General features: G+C 37.9%; 1 protein-coding gene across 18 annotated transcripts in view; it reads right to left on the minus strand.

Moving 5' to 3' along the window:
* Positions 1 to 24,617, minus strand: part of LOC106517014 (calcium-activated potassium channel subunit alpha-1) — a 90,009-nt gene that overhangs the window by 16,248 nt on the left and 49,144 nt on the right. For 9 of the 18 annotated variants that reach the window (XM_014007678.1, XM_014007676.1, XM_014007693.1 and 6 more), the window contains 16 exons: positions 23,831 to 23,922; positions 18,915 to 19,025; positions 18,710 to 18,815; positions 18,526 to 18,608; positions 18,105 to 18,174; positions 17,834 to 17,989; positions 17,546 to 17,655; positions 17,353 to 17,421; positions 16,860 to 16,946; positions 16,542 to 16,618; positions 14,839 to 15,012; positions 12,564 to 12,596; positions 6,842 to 6,935; positions 2,582 to 2,705; positions 2,018 to 2,242; positions 1,696 to 1,888 (listed from right to left, as the gene is read on the minus strand). In XM_014007678.1, the coding sequence (XP_013863132.1) occupies positions 1,696 to 1,888; positions 2,018 to 2,242; positions 2,582 to 2,705; positions 6,842 to 6,935; positions 12,564 to 12,596; positions 14,839 to 15,012; positions 16,542 to 16,618; positions 16,860 to 16,946; positions 17,353 to 17,421; positions 17,546 to 17,655; positions 17,834 to 17,989; positions 18,105 to 18,174; positions 18,526 to 18,608; positions 18,710 to 18,815; positions 18,915 to 19,025; positions 23,831 to 23,922 (1,804 nt within the window). Of the gene's footprint in view, positions 1 to 1,695; positions 1,889 to 2,017; positions 2,243 to 2,581; positions 2,706 to 6,841; positions 6,936 to 12,563; positions 12,597 to 14,838; positions 15,013 to 16,050; positions 16,060 to 16,541; positions 16,619 to 16,859; positions 16,947 to 17,352; positions 17,422 to 17,545; positions 17,656 to 17,833; positions 17,990 to 18,104; positions 18,175 to 18,525; positions 18,609 to 18,709; positions 18,816 to 18,914; positions 19,026 to 23,653; positions 23,746 to 23,830; positions 23,923 to 24,617 lie in introns of all 18 variants that reach the window. The other 9 variants (XM_014007689.1, XM_014007685.1, XM_014007688.1 and 6 more) reach the window with 5 other exon arrangements.

Consider the following 24,617-nt stretch of genomic DNA (forward strand, 5'->3'; position numbering starts at 1 on the left):
TCAAAAGGTTTCTAAAAGCATTTCTTTTATTTCTAAATGCTAACACTGAGGACCATCTGATGCTAACTGAATGCTTTAGTTGTCATTTTGAAAGCTCTAACATACAATATTAACAAGTTAAAAAAGTGATTCTGTACTAAGTCTTACCATATTTGGTGGTTTGAACATTGTGTAAAATGTAAATAAAAACTGAATGCAATAATTTACAAATCTCATCAACCCGTATAGTCTACTGTATTTTATTGTAAACAATACGTACTCCCAACAAGTCAAAGTATAAACAAATTGCATCAATACTACAGCATGGCTACATGTCTGGGTGCTTAGCTAGCCTGATGGCAGTCCAGGCTTCACATTATTTAAAAACATTTGACTCATTAAACTAAAAAGAATTGTCAGAGATGATAGAGGACAGCTAAGCAGCTAGAATCCTACATGGAACAAAAATGGGCCAAATTCTCTTCCACAATGTTCACCCTCAGTTCTCAGATCAGTTACATGTTTACAGACGGGATGCTTCACAGTGGTAAACATGTCCATTTCTTCCTCTTCTAGTTGTGTTGCTGCAATTAAACTCCATTTTACCTTGTTTTTCATCCTAAAACGGTAGTTTCTTATGTTTACTATAGTCCTGTTCTGACAGGATTAGTTTTACCTAGGGACCCCATGCTATTTGTAATAATTGCAGAGATTGTCTGTGTTAATCCCATGCGAATGGGCCATGTCAATAATTTGTAAAGTAAAAAATTCCCCCGCAAATTACCTACTATATTTCGTTGAACTCTGAGGTTCTGTGATAATACTAAATCAATGTGAAGAGGCATCTCTGTGATTTGGATGGGATTGGTCTGAATCTGATATGTAATTAGATTGTTTTTGTTCCCTGGGCACATTTTTATTTGCTTTTGGTGAAGAATGAAGGCTGGATTGGACTGAAAATCTTGTAGGTCCTGGGCCGACAAAACACGACCCCTAACGTGCAGCATCAAAAAGGAAAGGCTGAAGAGAAGGAGCAAAAGCAGATGCAAATGGTGGCTCATTGTGTGGCAAGAATAATTTTTGAATCCGTTTGTAGCCTTCTGGCTGACGCTGAGCTGTGGCCCTAGTGCAGCGCAGGCTGGGATATAGTGGCGCTTTGGATACTCGCGCCGGGCGCGCGCACCCTCGCCGTGTTCAACGCGTCAAATATACCAGGCTTCAATATCATATATCTGGGAGATGTACATAAATTTCAGCAAAATCTCCGGCTTCGGTTATCCTGTGTGAATGTTCCACTTAAACAGACTCGGGAGTAATTTATTTATTGCATGGGGTCCCCAGATAATTCTAATCCCGTGGCTCAAGTTCAACTGCAAACAAAATATGGATTTTATGAGATTAGTAAATGATCACATTCTGTTTTTATTTACATTTTACGCATCCCAACTTTGTTTAAGATTGAGGATGTAAGTCCAGTTACTGAAACAAAAGGTTGTAAATGGCAGGCAAGGTTTTGTGCCAGTGTTATGCATGTTCCCGCGAATAAGGTTTGGAAAGTAACCAGTTGTTACAGTAACCTGAGGAATAGTCAGTAGGGTTTACTGTCAACTGCAGCAACAACAGGTCAGCCATGCAGCGCGCAGTGAGAAATATTTTCTGTGCCGGAGCCTTGTCCCTCCCAGGCAGTGCATTGAACTATGATAGGGTGCTCCTTACCTTGAGAATTGGCCTGTAAGACCCCAATGCTGTCATCAAACTGCATGGATTTGATGTTGAGCGACGCCAAGATGCATTCTTTGTCCTGCAGTGATGCATCGTCAATATTGTTCTGATTGGCTGACAAGATGACACACATGTCACAGAGGTTTATGTTGACAGCCCTCAGATCTGCCCTGCTCAGCGGTGTACCCTTTGTGAAGAAGAGGAAAGAATTTATCTCACCTCCTGTATGCCATTCAAGAGATTAGAAGTTCTCAATATTGAGTTCTGTAAACTTTAGAGATGTAAAACAAAAATTGCTAAAGTTTGTTCTACTCACTGGCAGAATGGATACTTTGGGGAAATTGTGTAGCGTTTCCCACTCTCGCTTTAGATACTCCAGGGAACCAACAAACACAATGTGTTTCAGCTCATGGTAGTGAAAGTTGCTCGCTCTCAGAGGCATTACAAAGTTACGAAGACCAATCAGCGCAGATTTTACGTCTCCAAATATGCACACAACCACATGTCCACTTAGAACAGTCATGGCCGCTTCACTTCGGGTCTGAAAAGGAAAGAAAAGGCTGAAAAAAATTGCATTCATGACAGTACCAAATGTTTGTGCTTTATTTTTTTCCCTGCAGCCTGCTCACCCTGTGGAACATTATGCGGCTCATGATGGCAACAGTATATGAAAGTAATTTGAAAAATGGCATATGTATTAGTTCAAAAAAGTGTTCTATGTACATGGCCTCTGCAGAGCAAATGACATGTCAAACACCTCATTACAGTGTGTTTAAGTGCCCTGTCAACCTTTGGTGCTTTGTGACAAGACACATCTGTCACTGAAGAGTGGAGTGCCAAGGACAAATGAAGTGTGTTGGAGTGAAGAGGCAGGACCTACCAGAATGACCTTCTCGATGTCTTTGGATGGGCACCAGTGAAACATCCCCGTTGAGTCATATTTCTTTACGTTTTCGTCCATGCTCTCAATCTGCTCGCTGCCTGGGATGAGGAGTGGGTCATGTCTAATTGAACCGAAAGGCAAGAGAGAGAAAATAACAGATCATCTTCACACACTTCAGCTGGAGAAAAGTTACATATCATATCATTACCCTAACTATTTTTAATAAATAAAATATAAAAGATTTCAATTCTTGAAACAAATCACTTGTATTTTATTTTCTTACTCAGTGCTCATTGCTTGTCAGAGGTCATCAGTGGAAATGTCAACCAAAACTACCATGTCATCACCAGCAGCAGCAACCAGGCGGAAGGAGACGACAACAACAAACTGCATTGAGTGGCATGAGCAAGGAGATGCAATTATGCCCCCTTACCACATACAGCTTCTGATGGGAGTGTGCTGTAGGGTAAAAGCTTTAACAGACCAGACTTTAAATATTTCAGCAATTTGCCCGACTGCATTTGCTTTCCAAAGTGAGGGGTATTAATGTTTAATCAGATCATCAGAACGATATAAACTAATTTCACTGAGCATGGTGTTGAGGTCCAGCCTATCTGACACTGATCGTTAGAGAGGTCTGTCATCATGAGTGTGTGGTCAGACCACATTTGTTCTGGTCAGAGTGAAAAGATCTTTTCACTGTTGTTAAAATATACTAGGCATGTAACTTAAAATATTCATATGAGAACTTGTGACCTGATCCACCAAGAATAGTTTAATCTGCAATTTAAATACAACCAAAAAACTGATTCTAAACGAAGTTTTGTGTTGACATCTTGCATGCTTTTTATATCAAGTTAATGCCTAATTAGACAAAATACTAAATATAAAAGAAACAATTTCCAACAACTCCATAAAAGCAGTGTTGTATGTGACAGCAGTAACTACAGAGCTGGTTCTGCTCAACAATCCTCTGCACTATAAACTGTCTAAATCAGGTTCACGGTTAAAGATCTTCTCTGAAAAGTCAGACAGCAGCCTTCTGTCCCCGTCATAAACCTTTAAAATTGTCCAAATCATCTCCCCATAAACAAAGCCCATCTTTCCTGAGTACTTTAAAAGAATGCCACCTAAAATAACAAGTTAAGTATGCATGAAAGTGTCAGCTGAAACTTCCATCCCTCCGGCTGCAAGAGACTGAATCCAACCCCCCGCCTTTAGGCTCATATGGCCCGAGGCAAGACCTGGATGTCCTTTCTAGAACAGGCTGAGCTGAAGAACGAAATGTCTTTTCTGCCACTTTCAAACCTCTCAGCGGATGTGGTTTTAATTTAACAAGATTCTGTGCACACAAAATATTTTATACATTGAAAAACGTGAAATACTGTGTTTGAAAGGTGAACACTTTGTGAAGACTACAAGACAGTTTCTTTTTTAACACACTTTTTGACTTCAGGACTGGTGGTTTGCACAATGTCTACAATACTACAACATGTCACTGCTGCTTGGCATGAGTGATAACAGCTCAGACTGACTCAAACCTCTAACTTTAAATCCTTTGTTAAAAGAGGTTAGAGGTAATTATAGGACAATTCATTCTATTTGTCAAGTTTACTTTAAACTCAAGCTGTCCAAATCCATTAGAATTAAAACCACCATACTCTATATCACTCATTGTGAAATATTGTTTTTGCCAGGTATCTCTGTTTTTCAAGGTACAGTATAACTTCACAAATTTCACTTTTAATAAAAAAAAATGTTACAAGTAAACAAATAAAAAGCATTAATAATTTGGGGTTTAGCTCCAGTATCAGTAAATGTAACTGCATTTTATTTAACATCTCATTGCAAAAAAAATTTTTTTCAGCTAAGTTGTTTAACTTACATTTTTCAGTCCGTGATAAATTTCCAAGCTCTGTCATAAAAAAAGAAAGAAAAAAAATCTGCCATAAAATAAAATGAAAACCTTTGCTGTCAGTTTTCTGTTTAATTTGCTGACGGCGCAATGAATTCTGGGAAACTGTCGGTCGCGTAGGATACTCGAATGTAGCTTACAGTGAAGTAAGTGGCCGACAAAAGCGGCCGACGTCTGTTGCAACCCATGAATTGAGACAAAGCTAAGGTATTCTAAGCACAAACTAATGGCATGGGACACATTTTAAAATTTTGCCATTAATATTGTAATTAATTATGTCTGCTTGTCAGCAAAATATCTCATGAACTATTTTATGAATTTTAATGAAACACTCCGAGTAATGATTGGGTGTTCATCCATAGCTAATCAACATCAGCCAACTCGAAAATAGCTATAACCCAATCAATTTTACAGATACTGAGCTAAAACGTGGTGGAACTGAAAATGAAATGGAAATGTATGTGAACATCGTAAATTATAGTTTATGCTCTACTTCATCATCAGCTTTTGTTAAGTCTGAGACATTGTCCAATAAGAATGAAAGTACTTAGAGGTTTTACACCTCAGCTAAATATTTCATCAAAAGTCAAATGCTTCAGCACTCACTCAGTGGAGCTGCTGTCACTTCACTTCGTCCTTGTGGAGATGACTGGTGAGGCAGAGCTCTGCCAGGATAGCTATCGCTCACTGTCAGCCATGATGGCCCGTCACTGTCCTACACCGCCAATTGCCTCAGCAGCGCCATGGCAGACATGACGTGTATGTCAAGGCGCTTGGATGTGACCAAACACATTTTGACACGCCACAGTTAGATGTGTCTTATGACCCATCAAGGAGCCTGTGGAAGTGGTATTAATTTCAGAGAGGGCATCATTGCTAAGCACCAGACAGGAAGTGCAATTTGCTGAATCTAAAACCTTTTCTCAGAAACAACAAACTTTTGTTTAATGACACTGATTGTATTATTTTTTGGGAACTTTTAGAGATTTAAACTGGATGATTCAATACTTCAGTTTTTAGTGTGACACATTTGACAGGACTTCACACTTCATAATCGTAAAACCAAAGGCCAAGTGCTTTCTAGCTAGAAGTACAGTATGCAGTGACAGCTGAAAGTTAAAATAGAACTCGATCACATACTTTATGTAGATCTTCTATTTCATTATTACTGCACTAGCTTGCCCGAGCTTACACTAGCACTGGAGGAGTCTTTAAAAACCCTACACTTCATGCAAACCGACAAAGGCTTGCTCTTCAAAACCCACAGCCAATCTGTTGATCATTACTTATTTACAAAGGCCTTGAGGCCGCAGGTTCTATAAAAACACATTTGATATAGTATACACCCAGATGTTTTTTTTTCCTCTCTCTGCTTGTTGCAATGAAGTATCCCTTAGGCTACTGCAGTGAATCCCTCCACAGACAGCAGGTGCTGAAAGGAATAACACGTCCACCTGTATTGCAGTGTATTAGTGTGGCAAGTAGATAGATCAGTTTGGTGGGTTGATATTTAGCTGATGGCTATAGTGCTGGAAAAGCTTGGGTTTTGTTACCCAAGAGTCTGGAAATCACCTGCGGCAATTCAACTTGAACAGCACTTTGAAGTAAATCAAACAAGGGCAAACACCCACCTGAAAAACTGGAGGCTTTAGATCAAAGAAAATGCTAAATGATGCAAATAAATACTTTTATTTATAATGCAACAAAGCCAGTTTTCTAACCACAAACTGTTACTCATGTGTATTGTACAATACAGTATGAATCAATAAAGACATGTGGGTTTGACTTCCAAATGTCAAACAAATAGCAGCCATATTAGGAAAAGGAGCAAAAAGTCATTTGTCCGTTTTAATTAAATGACATCTCCACTACGTTGTAAACATCAGGCTGCAGGTCCTCCCTGTTGCATGGCTTCCTTATAAGCTGGCACTTAATGACAATGACTACTACTGTTATCATTCCAGTAATGGGTTCTTGTTGAATAACAGTGTTATCTCTAGTCAAGATCAATAAGCACTGGTTTAATTTCATGAGACAAGATAAAAGCAAGGTAGCATTTGAATTCACCTTTCATTGTGATGATACATATCATCTGTGGTCCTACGTGCTGAAAAGACCTCAGAGGGATCCGACAATAGATGAATAGCCTCAGGCTATCCGTCCTTAGAGCCTGTCTCTTTGCTAGGTGCTGTCATTAGTGCCAGACCTGTTTAAGAGCTCCAGCCTCTGTATGTCACATGAAACCATGTGGCATTGGCACAGCTGACTTTTTTTTTTTCTATGAAAGAGTGGGCACGGAAAATATTCTTCAAGATGTGCTCCACAAGATACTGGCTTCCTACCTCATTATCTTGGGCGAGGAGTTTGGAGAGTTTCTCATGCCTCCATTACGTTGCTTCTTTTTGGGGGAGAGCGTTGACTGTTGGTCCTCTTCAACTGCAACAGTGTACAGGGAGAAATGTTAGAAAACAAACCAAAGTACATCACGGTCAGACAAAAAAAGTTAGAAACAGCAGAGTATTGAAAGAGTATGCACAGGGTGAAATATACTGTGTAGACACATGTACATAACACTCCAACATTTGTACATGGTTAGCGTGACTAAATATGGAGATACAAACATAACAGTTAATTATAAACTCTCATGCTGATTACTAAAGTAATGTTTTATTTCCCACACATAAAACAGAACTACTTATTCACATACAGCGGGTAAAATAAGTATTGAACACGTCAACATTTTTCTCAGTAAACATATTACTAGAGGTGCTAATGACATGAAATTTTCACCAGATGTTGGTAGCAACCCAAGTGATCCATACATACAAAGAAATCAAACCATAAATGTCCAGAAATDAAGTTATTTGTAATAATGTGGAATGGCACAGGGAAAAAGTATTGAACACRCTTACTGAAATTTATCTAATACTTTGTACAAAAGCCTTTGTTGTCAATGACAGCTTCAAGACGCCTCCTGTATGGAGAAACTAGTGGCATGCATTGCTCAGGTGTGATTTTGGCCCATTCTTCCACACAAACAGTCTTCAAATCTTGAAGGTTTCGTGGGTCTCTTCAATGAATTCTGATATTTAGCTCTTTCCATAGATTTTCTGTTGGATTTAGGTCAGGTGATTGGCTGGGCCATTCCAGCAGCTTTAGTTTCTTTCTCTGAAACCAACTGAGAGTTTCCTTGGCTTTGTGTTTGGGCTCATTGTCTTGCTGAAATGTCCAGCCACGTTTCATCTTCATCATCCTGGTAGATGGAAGCAGATTTTTATCAAGAATGTCTCTGTACATTTTTCCACTCATCCTTCTTTCAATTATTTGAAGTTTGCCAGTACCATATGCTGAAAAACAGCCCCACACCATGATGTTCCCACCTCCAAACTTCACTGTTGGTATGGTGTTTTTGGGCTGATGTGCAGTGCCATTTGACCTCCAAACATGATGTGTATTCTGGCATCCAAACAGTTCAATGTTGGTCTCATCTGACCAGACTATATTCTCCCAGTATTACACAGGCTTGTCTAAATGTTGTGCAGCAAACTTTAAAGGAGCTTCAACATGCTGTTTCTTCAGCAGTGGAGTCTTGTGTGGTGAGTGTGCATACAGGCCATGGTGGTTCAGTGCATTACTTATTGTTTTCTTGAAACAAACTTACCTGCTAATTCCAGGTCTTTCTGAAGCTCTCCACAAGTGGTCCTTGGCTCTTGAACAACTTTTCTGATAATTCTTTTCACTCCTCTGTCAGAAATCTTGTGAGGAGCACCTGGTCGTGGTCGGTTTATGGTGAAATAATGTTCTTTCCACTTCTGAATTATGGCCCCAACAGTGCTCACTGGAACCTTCAGAAGTTTAGACATTCTTCTGTAACCGATGCCATCATTATGCTTTGCAACAATAAGGTTGTGAAGGTCTTGAGAGAGCTCTTTACTTTTACCCATCATCAGATGGTTCTTGTGTGATACCTGGCCATCATTTGGGACTGAACCAACTGATATTAACTTGCACTGACAAGGGGCAGGCTTGCTTTCTAATTACTGAGAGAGTTCAGCTGGTGTCTTGGCTTTCCATGCCTTTTTACACCTCCCTTTCTTCATGTGTTCAATACTTTTTCCCTGTGCCATTCCACATTATTACAAATAACTTAATTTCTGGACATTTATGGTTTGATTTCTTTGTATGTATGGATCACTTGGGTTGTTACTGAAAWCTGGTGAAAATTTCATGTCATTAGCACCTCTAGTAATATATTTAATGAGAAAAAATGGTGACGTGTTCAATACTTATTTTACCCGCTGTACAATTGTATGAAGATGCTATAGCACTGATCAACATTAACACTATTATTCCATTAAAGATACACATTTATATCTAAAATTGGATAACAGGCTTTCATTTAATTAATGTTAAAACCTGCAATTTTTCATTCAGCACTACAAAGGGAGGCCTATTTTGTGCCAGTACTGAATCCCCTTACAATTGCTGGTCTTTCTTCATGGGAGTGGTGCCCTTGGCTCGTATAATTAGGTTGGCCCTCTTGCCCGAGTGATTTATGTACAGCTGAGATGCCCCTCGGACATTGTCTTTATCACTTCACCAAACTGAGCTGTGCTGAGTGAAGGATATGTTTTACCCACGGGTCAAGTATTCAGGCAAATATTTTAACAAGGTGACATCATGAAGAAAACTACTCTCAGGCAGTCGCCAAAAGAAGAAGAAAAAAACAAGTAGCAGGAGAAACGGTTTCAGTAATGGCACTTTAACAGCCATCATTCAGTGGAAATAGCTTGTTACAGGTTGTTCAGGTGGTTAAAAACACACTTGATTATCTTTTTAGTGACGCTTCAAGCTGTGAACTCGTTTTTTTCTTTGAACATGGGGACAAACTACAAATGCATTCATTGGATTTAAGGTGAAAAAGATGATGACATCCTGCAGATGAACACATGTTTTCCTGCACTGATAGCATGACTAAGACTGACACCATAATGAAAAATGTTGTAATACACAGGGCGTCCAGTGGAGAGGGACGCTCCAACACTCGGGCCTTTCACATTTGCTCGGCCTGTTCAATATTTAATGTTTCACAGCTGACAGCTGCGCGGACTGGGCCATTAGTAAAGAATGTTACACATGTAACCATTCCAGCCTGGCAAGCCCATGCTTTCGTTGTGTTGTGTTTGTGTAGATTCTCAGTCATCCAGGACGTGGTAAATGGAGACAAAAATAAATTAAAGAACAAACAACAAAGTATCTGGACCTCGATTCTGTTAGACATTTTGTTTCCCATCTGGGGAGCTTTCTCAGTTTAAAAAAATGGATAATGTGGATTCTCTAGAAGATTTTAAACTGCATAACAACCATTAAGCAAGATAAATTCAAATGCAGATCAATTTACTGTCCACACAAAGGAGAGTCATTAGGATCTTTGTAGGCCTGGCTCAGCAAAAAGATGCTTTCGTCACATGAATGAAGGGGTTAATTAGAGTGAAAATTAGGTTATTAGGCTTAATGCTTCATTGTAGGTTTTAATTTGATGCAGTTATTTTTATACAGTATACAATAAAGTTGTCTTAGAGCATTGTGCAGAAACATTATAAAATGCCAATTAGTAAAAGTTATTTCAGGAAACCAAGATTTACGTGAAGGATGTCTGGAAACGATGTACGCTTACATGAGTAATGCCTTCACTATGAGGGGAGTGAGTTTAATCTGCATGTGAATCTAGCTTACAAAACAAAAGCTTTTCATGCAGTTTAAAAAGCTTGGAACTCCACACCTTATTTTTTTAATTGAGAAAGCTCTGTGGATGGGAAGTTAGGCACAGCAAGGGTAGGAAGGTGATGGCGGGGCATAGGCTTGGCCCTTACACTGTCTCTGACTGATTGTGGTATTGCTGGAGTGACTGGGATGGTATCTGTATTTCACTGGCAGGCTTTGTGCCCACTTCAGTTGGCTGGTCTCTTCGGCCAAACCTGGGAGCTTGCTGACCTGAGCCAGGTCCCTGGAGCCCCTGAGGCTCAGTCTCAGACCAGAGGTCTTRGTGGGAGGCAGTAGGCTTCCCTTGCGATTGTTTACCAAAGGGAGGGACACATCAGCAACTTTGTGGGGCCCCGGACAGACCTGGTTACCTGGGTTCTGGCTCAGTTTAGTTGATTTATGAGAAGGCGATGACCGAGTTAGAGGGCTGTTGTTTATATCTAAATGAAGAGGAGTCAAAATCAGCAGCTATGCAACGTGAAAACGCTCACCTAAAGCATAAAATCATAGACTTTTTAAAAAATAAATAAATGCTAGTTTTGTGATTTAATTGAACAAACCCTTCAGTTCCTCCAATGAAACAGAAAGTTGTGACTTGATTTAATCTGACTACAATAGGACCTCCAGTGCATGTGCTAATAAGACATCTTAATAATTCAAGGACAATCACTGGTTTGGGTGGATAACTCTTTCTGGCACAAGAATACTAATAGCTGAATAATTTAAGAAATATATCTCATTTTTCTTTAACGCCACTTAACCACTTCATATTGCCAAAGCTGTAATGTTCTATTTGACATTTACTTTGAAATTTATTATAAATATGAATTAATAAACATGCTTTCAGGTGTTAAAGCAATTGTTTTGTCACAAGCAAATGTAGATGCTGTGAATTACCAGTCAGAACCTGCTGTGTGCAGTTTATTTCTACAACCCCGTTCTGATGAAGTTGGGATGTTGTGTAAAACAAAAACAAAATATACAATTCGCAAATCGTTTTCAACCTATATTCAATTGAATACACTACAAGAACAAGACGTTTAATGTTCAAACTAATAACTTTTTTCTTTTTGCAAATATTCACTTATTTTGAATCTGATGTCTGCAACATGTTCCTCACCCCCAATACCAGGTTGGGTTTTGAAATTTGCACTGATAACAATCTGGACAGTCTCTTTCCTCTTTGGCTCAGAGGACAGATTTCCAAAAATGATATGAAATGTGGACTCGTCAGATCACAGGACACTTTTCCACTTTGCATCAGTCCATTTCAGAAGAGCTCGGGCCCAGAGAAGCTGGCAGCATTTCTGGGTGTAGATGTAGATGCTCCCTTCTCCCTTATACCCAATGATGACACTTTCCTGTTTCCAGTTAACCTCTTCACCTGTGAAATGCTCCAAACAGGAGTTTTTTTTTTTGAGCGCTCTTTAAATTTCCCACTCTTCTGTTGCCTCTGTCCCAGCTTTTTTGGAACATGTTGCAGGCATCAAATTCAAAATGAGTCAAAAAAAGAGAAAGAATAAATAAAACAAATAAAAACAATAAAGCTTATATGTTTGAACATTAAATAGCTTGTCTTTGTAGTGTATTCAACTGAATATAGGCTGAGAAGGATGATGCAAAAGAAGAGAAATAATTCAGTAACTGCCAGTGTTTCTAACCGAGGCAAGAACTAGTGAAAATAAAWACAATGAAAAAGGGATGCTTATTTAGTTGAGGGGAAAAAATGTCTTTGGGCTAAAATTGGAGGAGAGAGATGATTATTTTAACAGTCAGCTGTCTAGCAGATTATCCTCCCCATTTCAGACCTCCAGTATATATCTGCCTCATGTCAAACATGAACAACACTTCTTCAGGACAACACAATGTGGCACATTCTCTGCACAGACCCGGTTCAAGTGGAGACACTYAGACGATGGCTAAGCAAGGATAGAAAGTATTAGCTCCATTATTTTCCTTTTWAAAAACATCAATTTAGCTAGGCTCATTAGCAGAAATCAAGTGCCGTTTAATATACTTTTTATTTTCTAAATATTCACTTGAAATGTGTTTCATGATTTACGGTWATTCATCTGCACCAGCAGTGAAGCAGTAGCTCCATCTACTGCTGAGCTGTAAATGACACCCAACAGAAAACATTTTCCTAATGCTCTGCGTGGAACCTAGTGTACAGTAATGGATGATGACAGAGCAGACAGTGAGATAGAGCAGGTTAGAGACACATCAGGTGGTGACAGCTGAGAATGCACATGTGGAAGTGTGAGAGACAAAACACTAAAGAGAGAAGTCGTCATAACTTACTTGATTTGATATATCCATTATAGCTATTTTTAGCTGAAAAGAACAAAAAGGAAGACACAGAGTTACACATATAAACAGTTCATGGTGAAACCAAATTTTAAATGACAACAGCAAAACTGAAAACTGAAGAAGTTCACTTATAAGACCCAGGAAAAATAGAGACGTGCCCAGAGATCAATGTGGACCAAGCAAGGTAAACCAAAGCACAAGTCATTTAAGTACAGCAAAGCAAATTAAGAGATAATTAGGTGTTCAAGCTGACTTTATTTGAATTTAAATGGCCTTTTTCCTTGTAAAGATTATTTTCAGAAACAATCYACTTGGCAGTGATTATAATTTAGATTTCTTTTAAATATTTTAAATATGAAAAACTTGTGATCTAAATCCCAAGCTTAAAATTCAGACTTTAACAGTTCTAGTTTGCTAAAACAAAGCAAAAAAGAAATTATTCAAATGGGAAAAGGTACAAGTTTATTTTATTGTTCAGCTATTTCTCCTGATATTTCAGTTAGAGACTTGTTTTTATTACTTTACAGAAGTACAGAAAAAGACTGATTACAATTTAAATGTGGTTAAGATCAGATCAGTAGATGTGGTTTTCAGCAACAATAAAAAAACCAATGAATGATTTATGTACCAAGATTTACAAGGTGCTTTTGTCCACAATGTTTTTAAATCTGTGTGTGTTTTTCTAAACCAGCTTCGCTCAGGAGAACCTGTGTGGAACCTTCTGTGAGTCACTTCTTGGGGTTCGTGAATCCCACACTTGCTCATTAGTGACTTATTTCAACCTCTTGCTCACAATAAAGGTCACGTATTAGGCTTCAGGCAGGACAGTGACAGAAATGTTCAAACAGGGACCTTTGCTGGTCCTGGCATCTGTCGCCTGCAATCGGAGGGCGTGAGCGGAGTCGCAGGACTAACAGGCTAGCATCTGTCCCACAACCGGAGTAAAGCAGAGGGGCGGGGGACTTGGCTGCCTGGTGGTTAGGAACTGTCAGGCTGAGTTTCATGACAACCGGTAGCACTCAAAAAATGAAAATGCAAACATAATTTTCATGTCAGGCTGTATAAGGCCTTGTTCCGTGCGTCTTCCACACCGTGTCGACAGCAACGCTGGAGCTACGCTCGAGCTTTGGTAGCGGGCAAATCTCACAGCACACAACCCGGGGAGACGTGCTGAGGGGTGGAAATGCCCAGAGACCCTCAGTTCTGCACAGAATTGTCTTTGATCCAGAGACATTTACTAAAACCGTATGACAGTGTAAAATGTTTTCCAGCTAAATGTATTAACGCTGCCCAACCTCAGACACATTCTGCCTGCTGCCATGCATCAGAACAAAACCCTCAGGCTTTAAAGAGAAATCACATTGGAATTATGAATTCTTGCAGTTCATTTCAAATTCATTACTATTCAGCCATGTGTCACAGTCTTTTAGTCCTTCTAAAATCCAMCTCTTTTGCACCAAATACAGTCGAGTTACGACACATTTGACTCAAGGTCATGAAGCAAAAAGGTAAAAATACTTCCTCTAACTCTGACAAATGGAGCCCTGGTTTGTCCGTTGAATGTGTTGCTGATTCTACCCTCAGAGCTTGTTCAAGCWTTTCATCCTAATTTAATAAAGCCACTACATTAACCTCAATATGCACTGAAATCCCAAATGCCCCCAAGATCATCTCAAAAGCATTTTATTTTATATTATCAGTGCCATCTACTTAKAAAAATATTTCTAACCCTACATTGACCACTTTTTTCTAGAGGGTAGTGTAGTGACAGATTAAGATGATTTAGTTTATTTTGCAGAAAACAGGATGTTGCTCTCTCCAGTGACACCCTTGGAATAATTTTACACCAATAAATTATCAAATTTGGGTAAATGTAGTTAAATTCTCAAACACTATACGTTTAGGTTTTGCACAGATGTGAACTGCTTTGGCTTTTTATTCTTTATAAACATGTTGGTGATGTCGCTGCAAAGATTTGCTTTAATCATCAGTTGATCTCACTCAAACGGGTCCATTCAGACCAAAATGCTTTGAAGAAAACTACAGAACGGTCAACCAGCATGCTTCACAACAGCCAGAAATCACCTCCAAAAGTGGTGACACAGAGGGAAGAAAAGCACCAGCTGACTGAGCAAAGTCAGGAGGCCAAAGCCACACGTATATCCATAACAGTGACGACACAGCAGCTAGAGCCAGACAGAGCAAGGGCTGAAAAGACACTACACAGCGCAAACACCAAAGAGCACATGTCATGTTGACAACTTACAGGCACGTAAAGTGGCTGAGCAATCATTAACAGAGACAGCAGAGAGTGGGATGTTCCGTCGAGGGGAGTCTGAGTTACAACGCACATTAACCGGCATGCAAGAGCAGCCTCGTTTTGAGTGGCCGCTATCAAAACAACATGCCAGTCGCATTTTCTTGTAGTTGGGCTTCTTGGCTACAGTCATGGGTTCAGACGAGAGGAGAGGAAGARCGGGTTAATGTGGAGGCTCGTTCTGGAGGAGAAGTGTACAAAAGCAGACAAATGGGTGCAAACGACGGCTTCTGCTGGGAGCACCAAGATCTGCTTTGTTGYGACAGCAGGCACATGTTAAAAGAAAACAAAAATGTACTTTTCCTCCATTGTTCACATCAAGTCAAATCAGATTAGCTTGAATTTAATCACCAGCTGAACATATCAGGACTTCCTGGCTTCACCCCTTCCCCTCATCTAAACATGACCCCTAGAAGCTTGTGCTTGTTATATGATGAGATGCTGCACATGTGAACAAAATGCCATTTTAAAGGTTTAATGCTTTTACTACAGGCAAGATAGCTCATTTTTTGTTTAAACAAGKTTAGAGCAAATATAAGCAAAAGTATGAAAACAAGCTTATTCTGTAAAAGAATTTAAAAAGGGTTCAAATGTAAAAATTTTTAAAAAAATTCAGAAATTTGACAAAAATGGATGGAGAATAAATAAATCTCAAGACTCGAATAAGTTACATTATAATGATTGTTCAAAATATTTTCAATATGACGCATACTTAGAGAAACTGCAGTCATCTAATGAAATTGTCATTAAAAAAATTGCCATAAGAAGCAGAAATACTCCTTATTTCTCATCCCAGTGGCTCTCTAGCTGCTGCTCTTCTTGCCATCAGCCTGCAGCGCCCTCTGGTGGTGAGTTGGAGGACTAGAAACTGTGTCAACAATCATTTTGAAAGAAATGCAGCAATACATTGGACTTTTTTCAAAAACAAACAAAATACAATAATGTTAAATACTTTTTAAAGTTTTCATTTAGTTCCCAAAACTGGTAATATTGTTCAAATCTTCAATTGAAAAGAAATATAAACAACAAAGATGTGGAGTTCAGGCAGCAACCATCACTGGACATGCAACATTTAAAAGTGCATTCAAACAGATCGCGTCGATCAGGGGTGCAGGTAGCAGACTGTCATGTTTCCAACCCATACAAATCCTCATTACTCACAATATATCACTAAAAAGTGATTTTTTTTTTAAGTGTGGCACGTTCCAAAGCAGCAAGAAAGGATGACATAGAACATGAAGTTTATATGTTATAACAAGACAATTTGAAGCAAAAAAATATCAATTTTTTTATTTTAATCTAAAAACTTCCTCAATCCAACTACCTGTATTGTTCAGTCTCCTAAAGCCTGTGAACATCACCATTCAATCAAAACTATAATGATAAACAGCGTTACAGCAGAGAAAGTTGCTGCTGAATGAAAACAAAATGCATGAGGAGATGAGTGGTTTTATAATTTGGTTAAACGATGTCTTCAGAGAGGGCATTTCCTCATCCGCTACAGGGTTTTATGGAAAGAATCATCAATGCAGCAGCTAAGTGGTTTAAACAGGAAGAGTTCAGACATATAAACATGTCACACCACTGCTCCTCTGCTAACTTAGCTTTAGCCTCTGCAGGAATATTTGTGTGTTTTACGTGAATAAACTTACATTTCTTGCATCCGCATTTCTTTATTCTTTTGGGATCGGTTATATCATCGTGACAGGCCTTGCAGTAAAACAGCGCTCTGCAAAAGAAGATTTCACTTGAAGAGGAGGAGACCTCATTAAATGTAGATTCGGATTAATTTGATTCAAGGAACATTTAATTTGAAATAGTCTCAGGAACATTTTAAATCCCAGTTTGTCAAACACAAAGTGAGAAAGAATAAGGCAGTCTGACTAACTTAGTGAATATTATATTTTCTTAGATTATTTGTTGTCATGTGAAGAAAACTTTCACTAAAAGAACCGGGTCTCGTCCCTTACCTCTTCACTTCTTTGGCATCACTTGCAATGAAGAACCCCAATGTCCCCTCCTGCATTTTCACATGATTCCCTGGGTTGATCAGGGTGCTGCGAGAATTAGCAGACCCAAGATGATCAATCAGCAGAAAATTACTGACAGTGATATGTTGCTGTCAAAGTGGCTTGTATGACTTGTTTGGCAGGGTAGCTTTAGTTTAAATCAGATAAAAGAGACGCTTCAAAATGTAAAAATGAGAATGAAAACAAAGCTATTGTGTCTCCAAAGAAACCTTCTGCTCTCTTCCTCATCATCCTGTCAGAGTGAGCTGTGATGTGTTTTACTGAACCACTTCAGATGTCAGTTATCTCACATTTTGTAAAGCATTTGTTTATGATCAAACACGCTGATTTGAAGCCGTGTCATCACTGAACAAATACTGACAGCAAACACATCTCGGTATTAATTCACGATTTCTAACATCTCTAACAATCTACTGTGAGCACATCCACCTACCTGCTTTCTCTCTGATCAGACTTGTACTCTATRGCTATCAAGAGCAACTTGAGCTTCACGTAACAGAGTCTGCAAAACAGAAGTAATTCAGAATACAAAAACGACTAAATATGAAAAAGAAAATATATAATGTGGAAAACAGCTATTCAGAAAATTAAAAAAAAACAGAAAAAGAAAATGTTTTTGTGCTTACTCGCAAATTACTGGGAAGGACAAACCCACAAAGGCACTTGAAAGGTACTCTGTGTACATCTCATTAGCTACTCCTTCAAGGTAATACTTCTGCCATGTGTCCTCTTCAATCTGCAACAGAGAAAAACTTCTGATTACAACAAAAACAGAAACAGATGCATCCCCACTAACTCCCCATATGCTGCCTACAGGTCTGATCTGGGAAAATCAGCATCTTTTCCTGATTATTTTTTATAACCAAGTTTACATTTCAATTTGATTACAGGTGGGGCATCTTARCAGTCAGTACCTTGATGAAGGACCTCATGGAGAAAAGGTTGGCCAGCATGGTGGAGAGGCCCTGTGCCAGGCAGCTCTGAGCAATGAAGCCGAGCTTCAGCTCTGCAAGGCAAATAGCATCATCTCCCTCCTTCCAGTTCCAGCTTGGGATGTTCAAAAGGTGGGCCTACAGAGGGGGTGGGAGGAAAAAAAACAGGAAAAGTCATAAACGTAAAAATATCAAACTTAAACAACATTTATTTTAGTACAATATTTCCTTACTGTACAAGTCAAATACATACCTTATTGTGATACTGCAACATCTGGGTGATTATTCTGATCTTTGGATGATAGTTCTTTATGGATATTACTCTGATTAAAAAGACAAAAGGATCAATGAATTCACAAATAAACTGCTTTATCATTTAAGTGCAGAACATGAAACAGCTTCTCCTGTCTGTGTTTGAACTCTGCTCTTTTGCATATTGACCTTTTTACACTTACTAATACTGATGCAGAAAACCGGGCACCTTGTCCCCAAATACATTCATAGCCATCCTGCTTTTTATAGACTTTTATGTACAAACTTATTAAAATTAGTTTTTATTGTATTTTATGTTATGATRGCAAAATAAGCTCAAAGTGAAACRCTGCCAGGTGTCAGAAWGACTGCAGAGCACAGCTGAGACATGAACACAGTAAATGTATGCCAAACAATCAGACCTCATAATGTTGGATGCATCCTCAGCATCGGGGTCAGCACAGTATTTGTTCGCCAAAATCAGGCAGGCATCAGCTGATTCAATCTACAAACAAATTGCATGAAAAAAATAGTTATCCAATCATGACACAACATTAAAATACAAATTAAAGCTTCTCTCTGAGCTAGAAGAGGATTATGTGTTACCTTGACTCTGGCCAGGTCATGTGGGTTTAGGACAGATCCTTGGTAAAACTCTACCTGGGTGAAATGGCGCTTGAACAAGGCTTCCAGCTCAAGATTAGGGGAAATACTGAGGAGAGGAAAATTAAAACATTCAAGATGGCATTTTCTCCACTAACATGTTTTTTTCTCCCAAGAACACAGGTGCAGAAATAAATTTGGCACTTACTTATGGAGAAAAACAATTTCTACATTGACATCGTCCCTGTCCTTGTGTAGGAAGTCTTTTAGGAAGTTTGACACACTCTCGAGTGTTATATGACCACAGACCACAATGTGCCTGAAAAGGAGGTGCAGAATAATAATAGAACTGAAACGATCAAGACATAAAAAAGGTTAAAACACAAACAATGTTTCTTAAAAATCACAAAGCTGAGAGAGATCAGGGACTTTCACAGGAGTGATCTGAAATAAAAACAGCTACATTAAATGATGAGAAGGTCAGAGGGCATTATGGATTTCAGTATCAGATTAAAAAGATCACTTTACTCGGATGGAGATTATAAAATAAGCTCACAGTCTGGTTTGATTTCTACATTTAGTCCCTTTACATAAAAATACAGTTTGGATTTTAACGCTGTCTTTATTATTAATTGTTTTAAAAAAAGATTCAAGAAATCTGTTTGAATCAGGGGCGTCCGCTCTCCAGCAAGTTTGAGAGGTTTCTCTGCTCCAACACACCTGATGTGAGTAAATGATTGATACAGGCTTCTGCAGAACTTGAAGAGGTAATTCAGTCACCGACTCAGATGTGTTGGAGCAGGGAAATGAGCAAAAGTAGCATTCCTCAAGAACCAGGACTGGACACCTCTGCTTTACATGTTTAYCACTAAATATTTTAATAACAAACACAGACTTAAAGATGCCAGAAATTGTAATGACTTTCACAAGCAAACCCACTTAAGTGTTATTTGTAAGCAAAAAACAAAAACATGCAAACATAAAAACATAACAGTTGTGATATTAGTAAGGTAGAAGACAGTTAAGAAAGAGAAAGGAAAAGTAATTATTCATAATATTTCAATTTAAAGCTATTCCAGTGAAAATACAAACTGATTCTGCTAAGAAATTCTGGTTAATTTGACAAAATAAATCAGCACATAAAAAAGTCAGCCAGCTCCCATTTTTGTATATTTTTCATTTATTGGATCAATAAGGACTTATAATTTGACCTCTAAAATTAACATTTGAAATTACTACAAAACTACCAATAAACATATAAAAATAGTAGAGTTTAGAAATGCATGATACCAGAAGCCACATTTTGTTCAAGCATGGAGGCACTCAGCAGAATTTCTTGTCTTTTGTAACGTCTTCAGATCTTCAACTACAAAAGACGCACAAGTTTATGTTACAGTTTTGACATTTCGGGGAAAAATACTTTGGTGTTTTCTTGCAGGATGTTAGATAAGAACAAAGCCACTGAATGATTAGTGCATTTTAGCAGAAATAACAGTTTGGATCTGAACCTAGATGAAAATTGTACACACATAATGAAATTGTTGGTACCCCTTGTTTGTGAGAGAAATAACTTGAACCTGACAAAAGTAATAATAAATAAAAAATTCTATGAATACGAACAAATGAAAGTCAGACACTGCTTTTCAACCATCCTTCAACAGAATATAAATAAAACTCATGAAACAGGCCTGGACAGAAATGATAGGATTCAGGTCAGGGCTCATAGAAAGCCACTTCAAAATAGTCCAATGTTTTCCTTTTAGCCATTCTTGGGTGTTTCTAGTTGTTTTGGGTCATTATCCTGTTGCAAGACCCATGACCTGCGACTGAGACCAAGCTTTGACACTGGGCAGCACATTTCTCTCTAGAATCCCTGATAGTCTTGAGATTTCATTGTACCCTGCAGATTCAAGACCCCCTGTGCCAGATGCAGCAAAGCAGCCCCAGAACATAACAGAGCCTCCTCCATGTTTCACATGCTTTATTTTATTTTACCATCTGTGAACATAGAGCTGATGTGCCTTTCCAAAAAGTTCCATTTTTGTCTCACCTGTCTATAGGACATTGTCCCAGGAGCTTTGTGGCTTGTCAACATGTAGTTTGGCAAATTCCAGTCTGGATTTTTTTATGATTTGGTGTCCTCCTTGGTCGTCTCCCATTAAGTCCACTTTGGCTCAAACTATGAGCGATGGTGCGATCTGACACTGATGTTCCTTGAGCTTGAAGTTCATCTTTAATCCCTTTAGAAGTTTCTCTGGGCTCTTTTGTTACCATTTGAATTATCGTCTCTTTGATTTGTCATCAATTTTCCTCCTGCGGCCACTTGACTACAGTTCCATGGATTTTAAATTTCAGAATAATTTGTGTGACTGTAGTCGCAGGACCTTCAAGCTGCTTGGAGATGATCTTATAACCTTTACCTTTAACATGCTTGTCTATAATTTTCTTTCTTATCTCCTGAAACAACYCTTTCCTTCTCTTCCTCTGGTCCATGTTGAGTGTGGCCCACACCATGTCACTAAACAGCACAGTGAGTATCTGTAGCCCTATATTTTATTCTGTTGAAGCATGGTTGAAAAGTCATGTCTGACTTTCATTTGTTCATTTTTATAGAATTTTTATTTATTATTACTCTTGTCAGATTCAAGTTATTTCTGTCACCATTGTGTTTTTTTCCATTAAACAAGGAGTACCGACAATTTTGTTCACTTGTGTACCTTACTGATACCTGCAAACTGCCTCTCTTTGTATTAACATGCACCAACTCTAAGAACAGGAGAACTTTCATAATGTGATTACTCTAAATTGTCCTCATTAGCTTTAGCAAGTCAGCAACAGTGACAGTTTGTAACAAGTAGGCACTCTTATTTTGTTGCCATTAATTAATTTAAAAACAATCTTTTGATATTTTATTTAGATGCTAAAAACTAAACAGATGTTACTATAACTCATATAGAGTGCAAGTTTATATTCCATTTTATTTATCCATTTTATTATTATTTTAATAGTAAGAAAAAAATTCCCATTTGATTATATGAGTAAAAGTTGAATCTGTGCACTGACTGATATAATCTGACTTCCCACATATTTCATACAACATCTTTTCACAAACATGACTAGAATCAATTCTCTCATCCAACTTTCAGCAAGAAAGCAAAAAGATTTTATTCCTGCAATGTCCAAGAATTATTATTATTATTGTTATTATTATTTTAGTTCTTAGGGTGTAGGTCAGACTGAAGATTAAGGCCAAGACTGTTCAAAAAGCAAAGCGTGGCATGTAAACAAGCAGAGCAGGGCAGTGCAGGTTTTTCAAGCTGAGAAAAACAAGATTTAAAAAAAAAGCGTGAAGCAAGCGACAAGACAAAGAACCAAATATAAGAGTTGTTTTTGTTAATCTGTGAAAGCAGAGAAACTGGAGAACATGCATGAAACTTAAAAGAAATTCATAAAAATGTCTGAAAGAGTTTTAGTTTTTAGGATGAGCAAACAGAAATTCTGTGTAACTCTCCAGTACGTCCCTTTGTTTTGTTAGTTAGAAAATGTGTCAGTTTGTCATTCAATTAATAAAATGCACCAATTAAATCCTGAATTTAGATTCTGGTAAGCAGAATGTTATTGCATATTTGCTTAACTGTGTGATAAACATAAATTAGGTTGGATGTAAGGGAAAAGTGCATGAAGAAGAAAAAAGGAGAATAATTTGCAGAATCAAGTGGAACAAAATGCTCAACACCTTTAAACACCACAAAACATGTTGGATTTTCTCAAAATACAGATATACAGTGATTAATTTATCATTTCTTTGTGAATAAATAACACTTTAGTTCTCTGTTTTTACACTTAACCAGTGGAGAATATTGTGAAAAGATGAATGTGTGTTTAACACTGCTGGGTATTTGCAACAAGTGTATATATATAGCACAGCTTTAGCCAGTTATATATAGCACAGCTTTTCTTCTATATTAGCCAGTTAATTATAATATTAATTTTTTGTTTTTCCTGAAGCATTTTATTAACTGCAAATATTTCTATGCTTGTTGCAAATTCCCTCCGACCATTCTGAGCTTGTAGTGCTGCACAATAATTAGATTGTTGTGTTTGACTAAGAGACCCTTTAGGCAGAACGCAGTGCTATGAAATAAATTAATTTYTACACCTAATGGACACAAAGCTTATATTTATCCAAATTCTGCTGAAGCCAGCAGCACTACATGCGCTGAAAGATGCTTTTGGGTGCATTAAATCCAAATTTCTAGTTCTGCCAAATCAAAATAGAAAAAAACACACAATGTAATCTTTGATTTGTAGCTGCTGATGGGTTACTTATAGATGACCAACAATATAGATCATCTTTTCTGTCATTACAGCTGCTTTTCAATGTGAGAAGAGCATGCTTTACAACTACATTTAGTGGATAATCACAGTTTCTATTAGTGAGAAAATCCTACATGTAACACTTTTAAGCACCAAAACAAAGCAGCTAAAATATGTGTGATTACACTGAAATAATATCTTTCTTATCAAGGCATTTTGTCTTCACTTGAATTCCTGTGTGATGATAAAATCTATTTAAATTTCTAGATAAATCATAATTATAAACCCCATCCCAAAAAACAAACCCATTCCTGCATACTTGAATCAAACTTTTAGGACTCCATGATAAAAATAAATTGCCTTGTTAAGATTGATTTATTTACAGTGTAAAAGCAAACATTTCTTGATTGTACAAACAAAGCTGTAGCAAACCAACACAATCATCATGGCCAAGTTCTTCAGTCACAGTGTGACTTTTGGGCTGATTGAGATCCTTACATCTCAAATCAAAGTTTCATGATGTTTGTTCAAACAGAATTCAGAGTGTCACCTCTTTATGAGAGGGCCACTCGAGTCACACAAAACCACACCATTACAAGTTTGTTTTTGTTCCTTATTAGATTGACTTACTTTCTGCCTCTGGTCGAGTTATAACTCCCTCCATATTTCTTCCGATTAAGGATGAGAGCAGCAATTTCTGGCACGTAGCGAGCAAACATGGCCTACATGCATGGAAAAGAAAAAGAAAAGGGCATGCAGAGAAAGTTCTACTGCGGCGGAGGCAGTAGAGCCTCCTTGAATACTTACTTTCTCCCATTAACCGCACTATAGGAACCACCATATTTCTTGCGGTTTCCTATTAACTCTATGATTTCAGGGACGTAGCTTGCAAACATGGCCTAAGGAGAAGATAGGAAACAGAAGAGGATACTAAAAAAAAGACAAGTAAAGAAGGGCAGCTCCTGTGGGTTCTTTTGTTTTGGTGAGAAATTTATGAGGTCGAAAGAGAAATGCTACTGTTTGAAAACTTAATATTTGTTAAAAAGAAGTGGAACAGTTTCAAATGTGCTTTTTTAAATAGAAATTGTGTGAATGTAAGCTGGAGTTCTGCCACAGTTACATTCCAATTAATTCAACAATATGAGAATGAAAAAGGAAATTAAAAGGCCAATATTTACAGATATTGGAAGAATAAAGGAGAAAAATGACAGCTCATGAGCAGAAGCCGATCTGTGGTAGAAAAATAAAAGAAATCAAATAAAGCCTTAAAAGCCATGTTTTGTCCAACAAACACACGTGTCGGGTGGATTTGAAGGGCCCAGGTGAACAGATGGCAAACATTAACTCTCTCCACTGCGGCACATTCAACTAAAATGCCTTAAAGTTTATCTTAATTCAGAAAGATATTAAACATATTTAACATAAAGTTGCTCACGTTATTCCTGAAATTATTTGAAAATAGTTAAATTTCTATTTTTCCTGTAAATAAAGTTTTTAACAAATGTTTTCCTGATTAGGCTTTAAAACCGCGGTTTCTTTCAACTAATCAACTTTGGCTCATCATGACAAAAAAAAAGCTTCATCAATGTGAATT

The sequence above is a fragment of the Austrofundulus limnaeus genome, unplaced genomic scaffold (assembly GCF_001266775.1).
Source record: "Austrofundulus limnaeus strain Quisiro unplaced genomic scaffold, Austrofundulus_limnaeus-1.0 Scaffold43, whole genome shotgun sequence".
Classification (NCBI taxonomy): domain Eukaryota; kingdom Metazoa; phylum Chordata; class Actinopteri; order Cyprinodontiformes; family Rivulidae; genus Austrofundulus; species Austrofundulus limnaeus.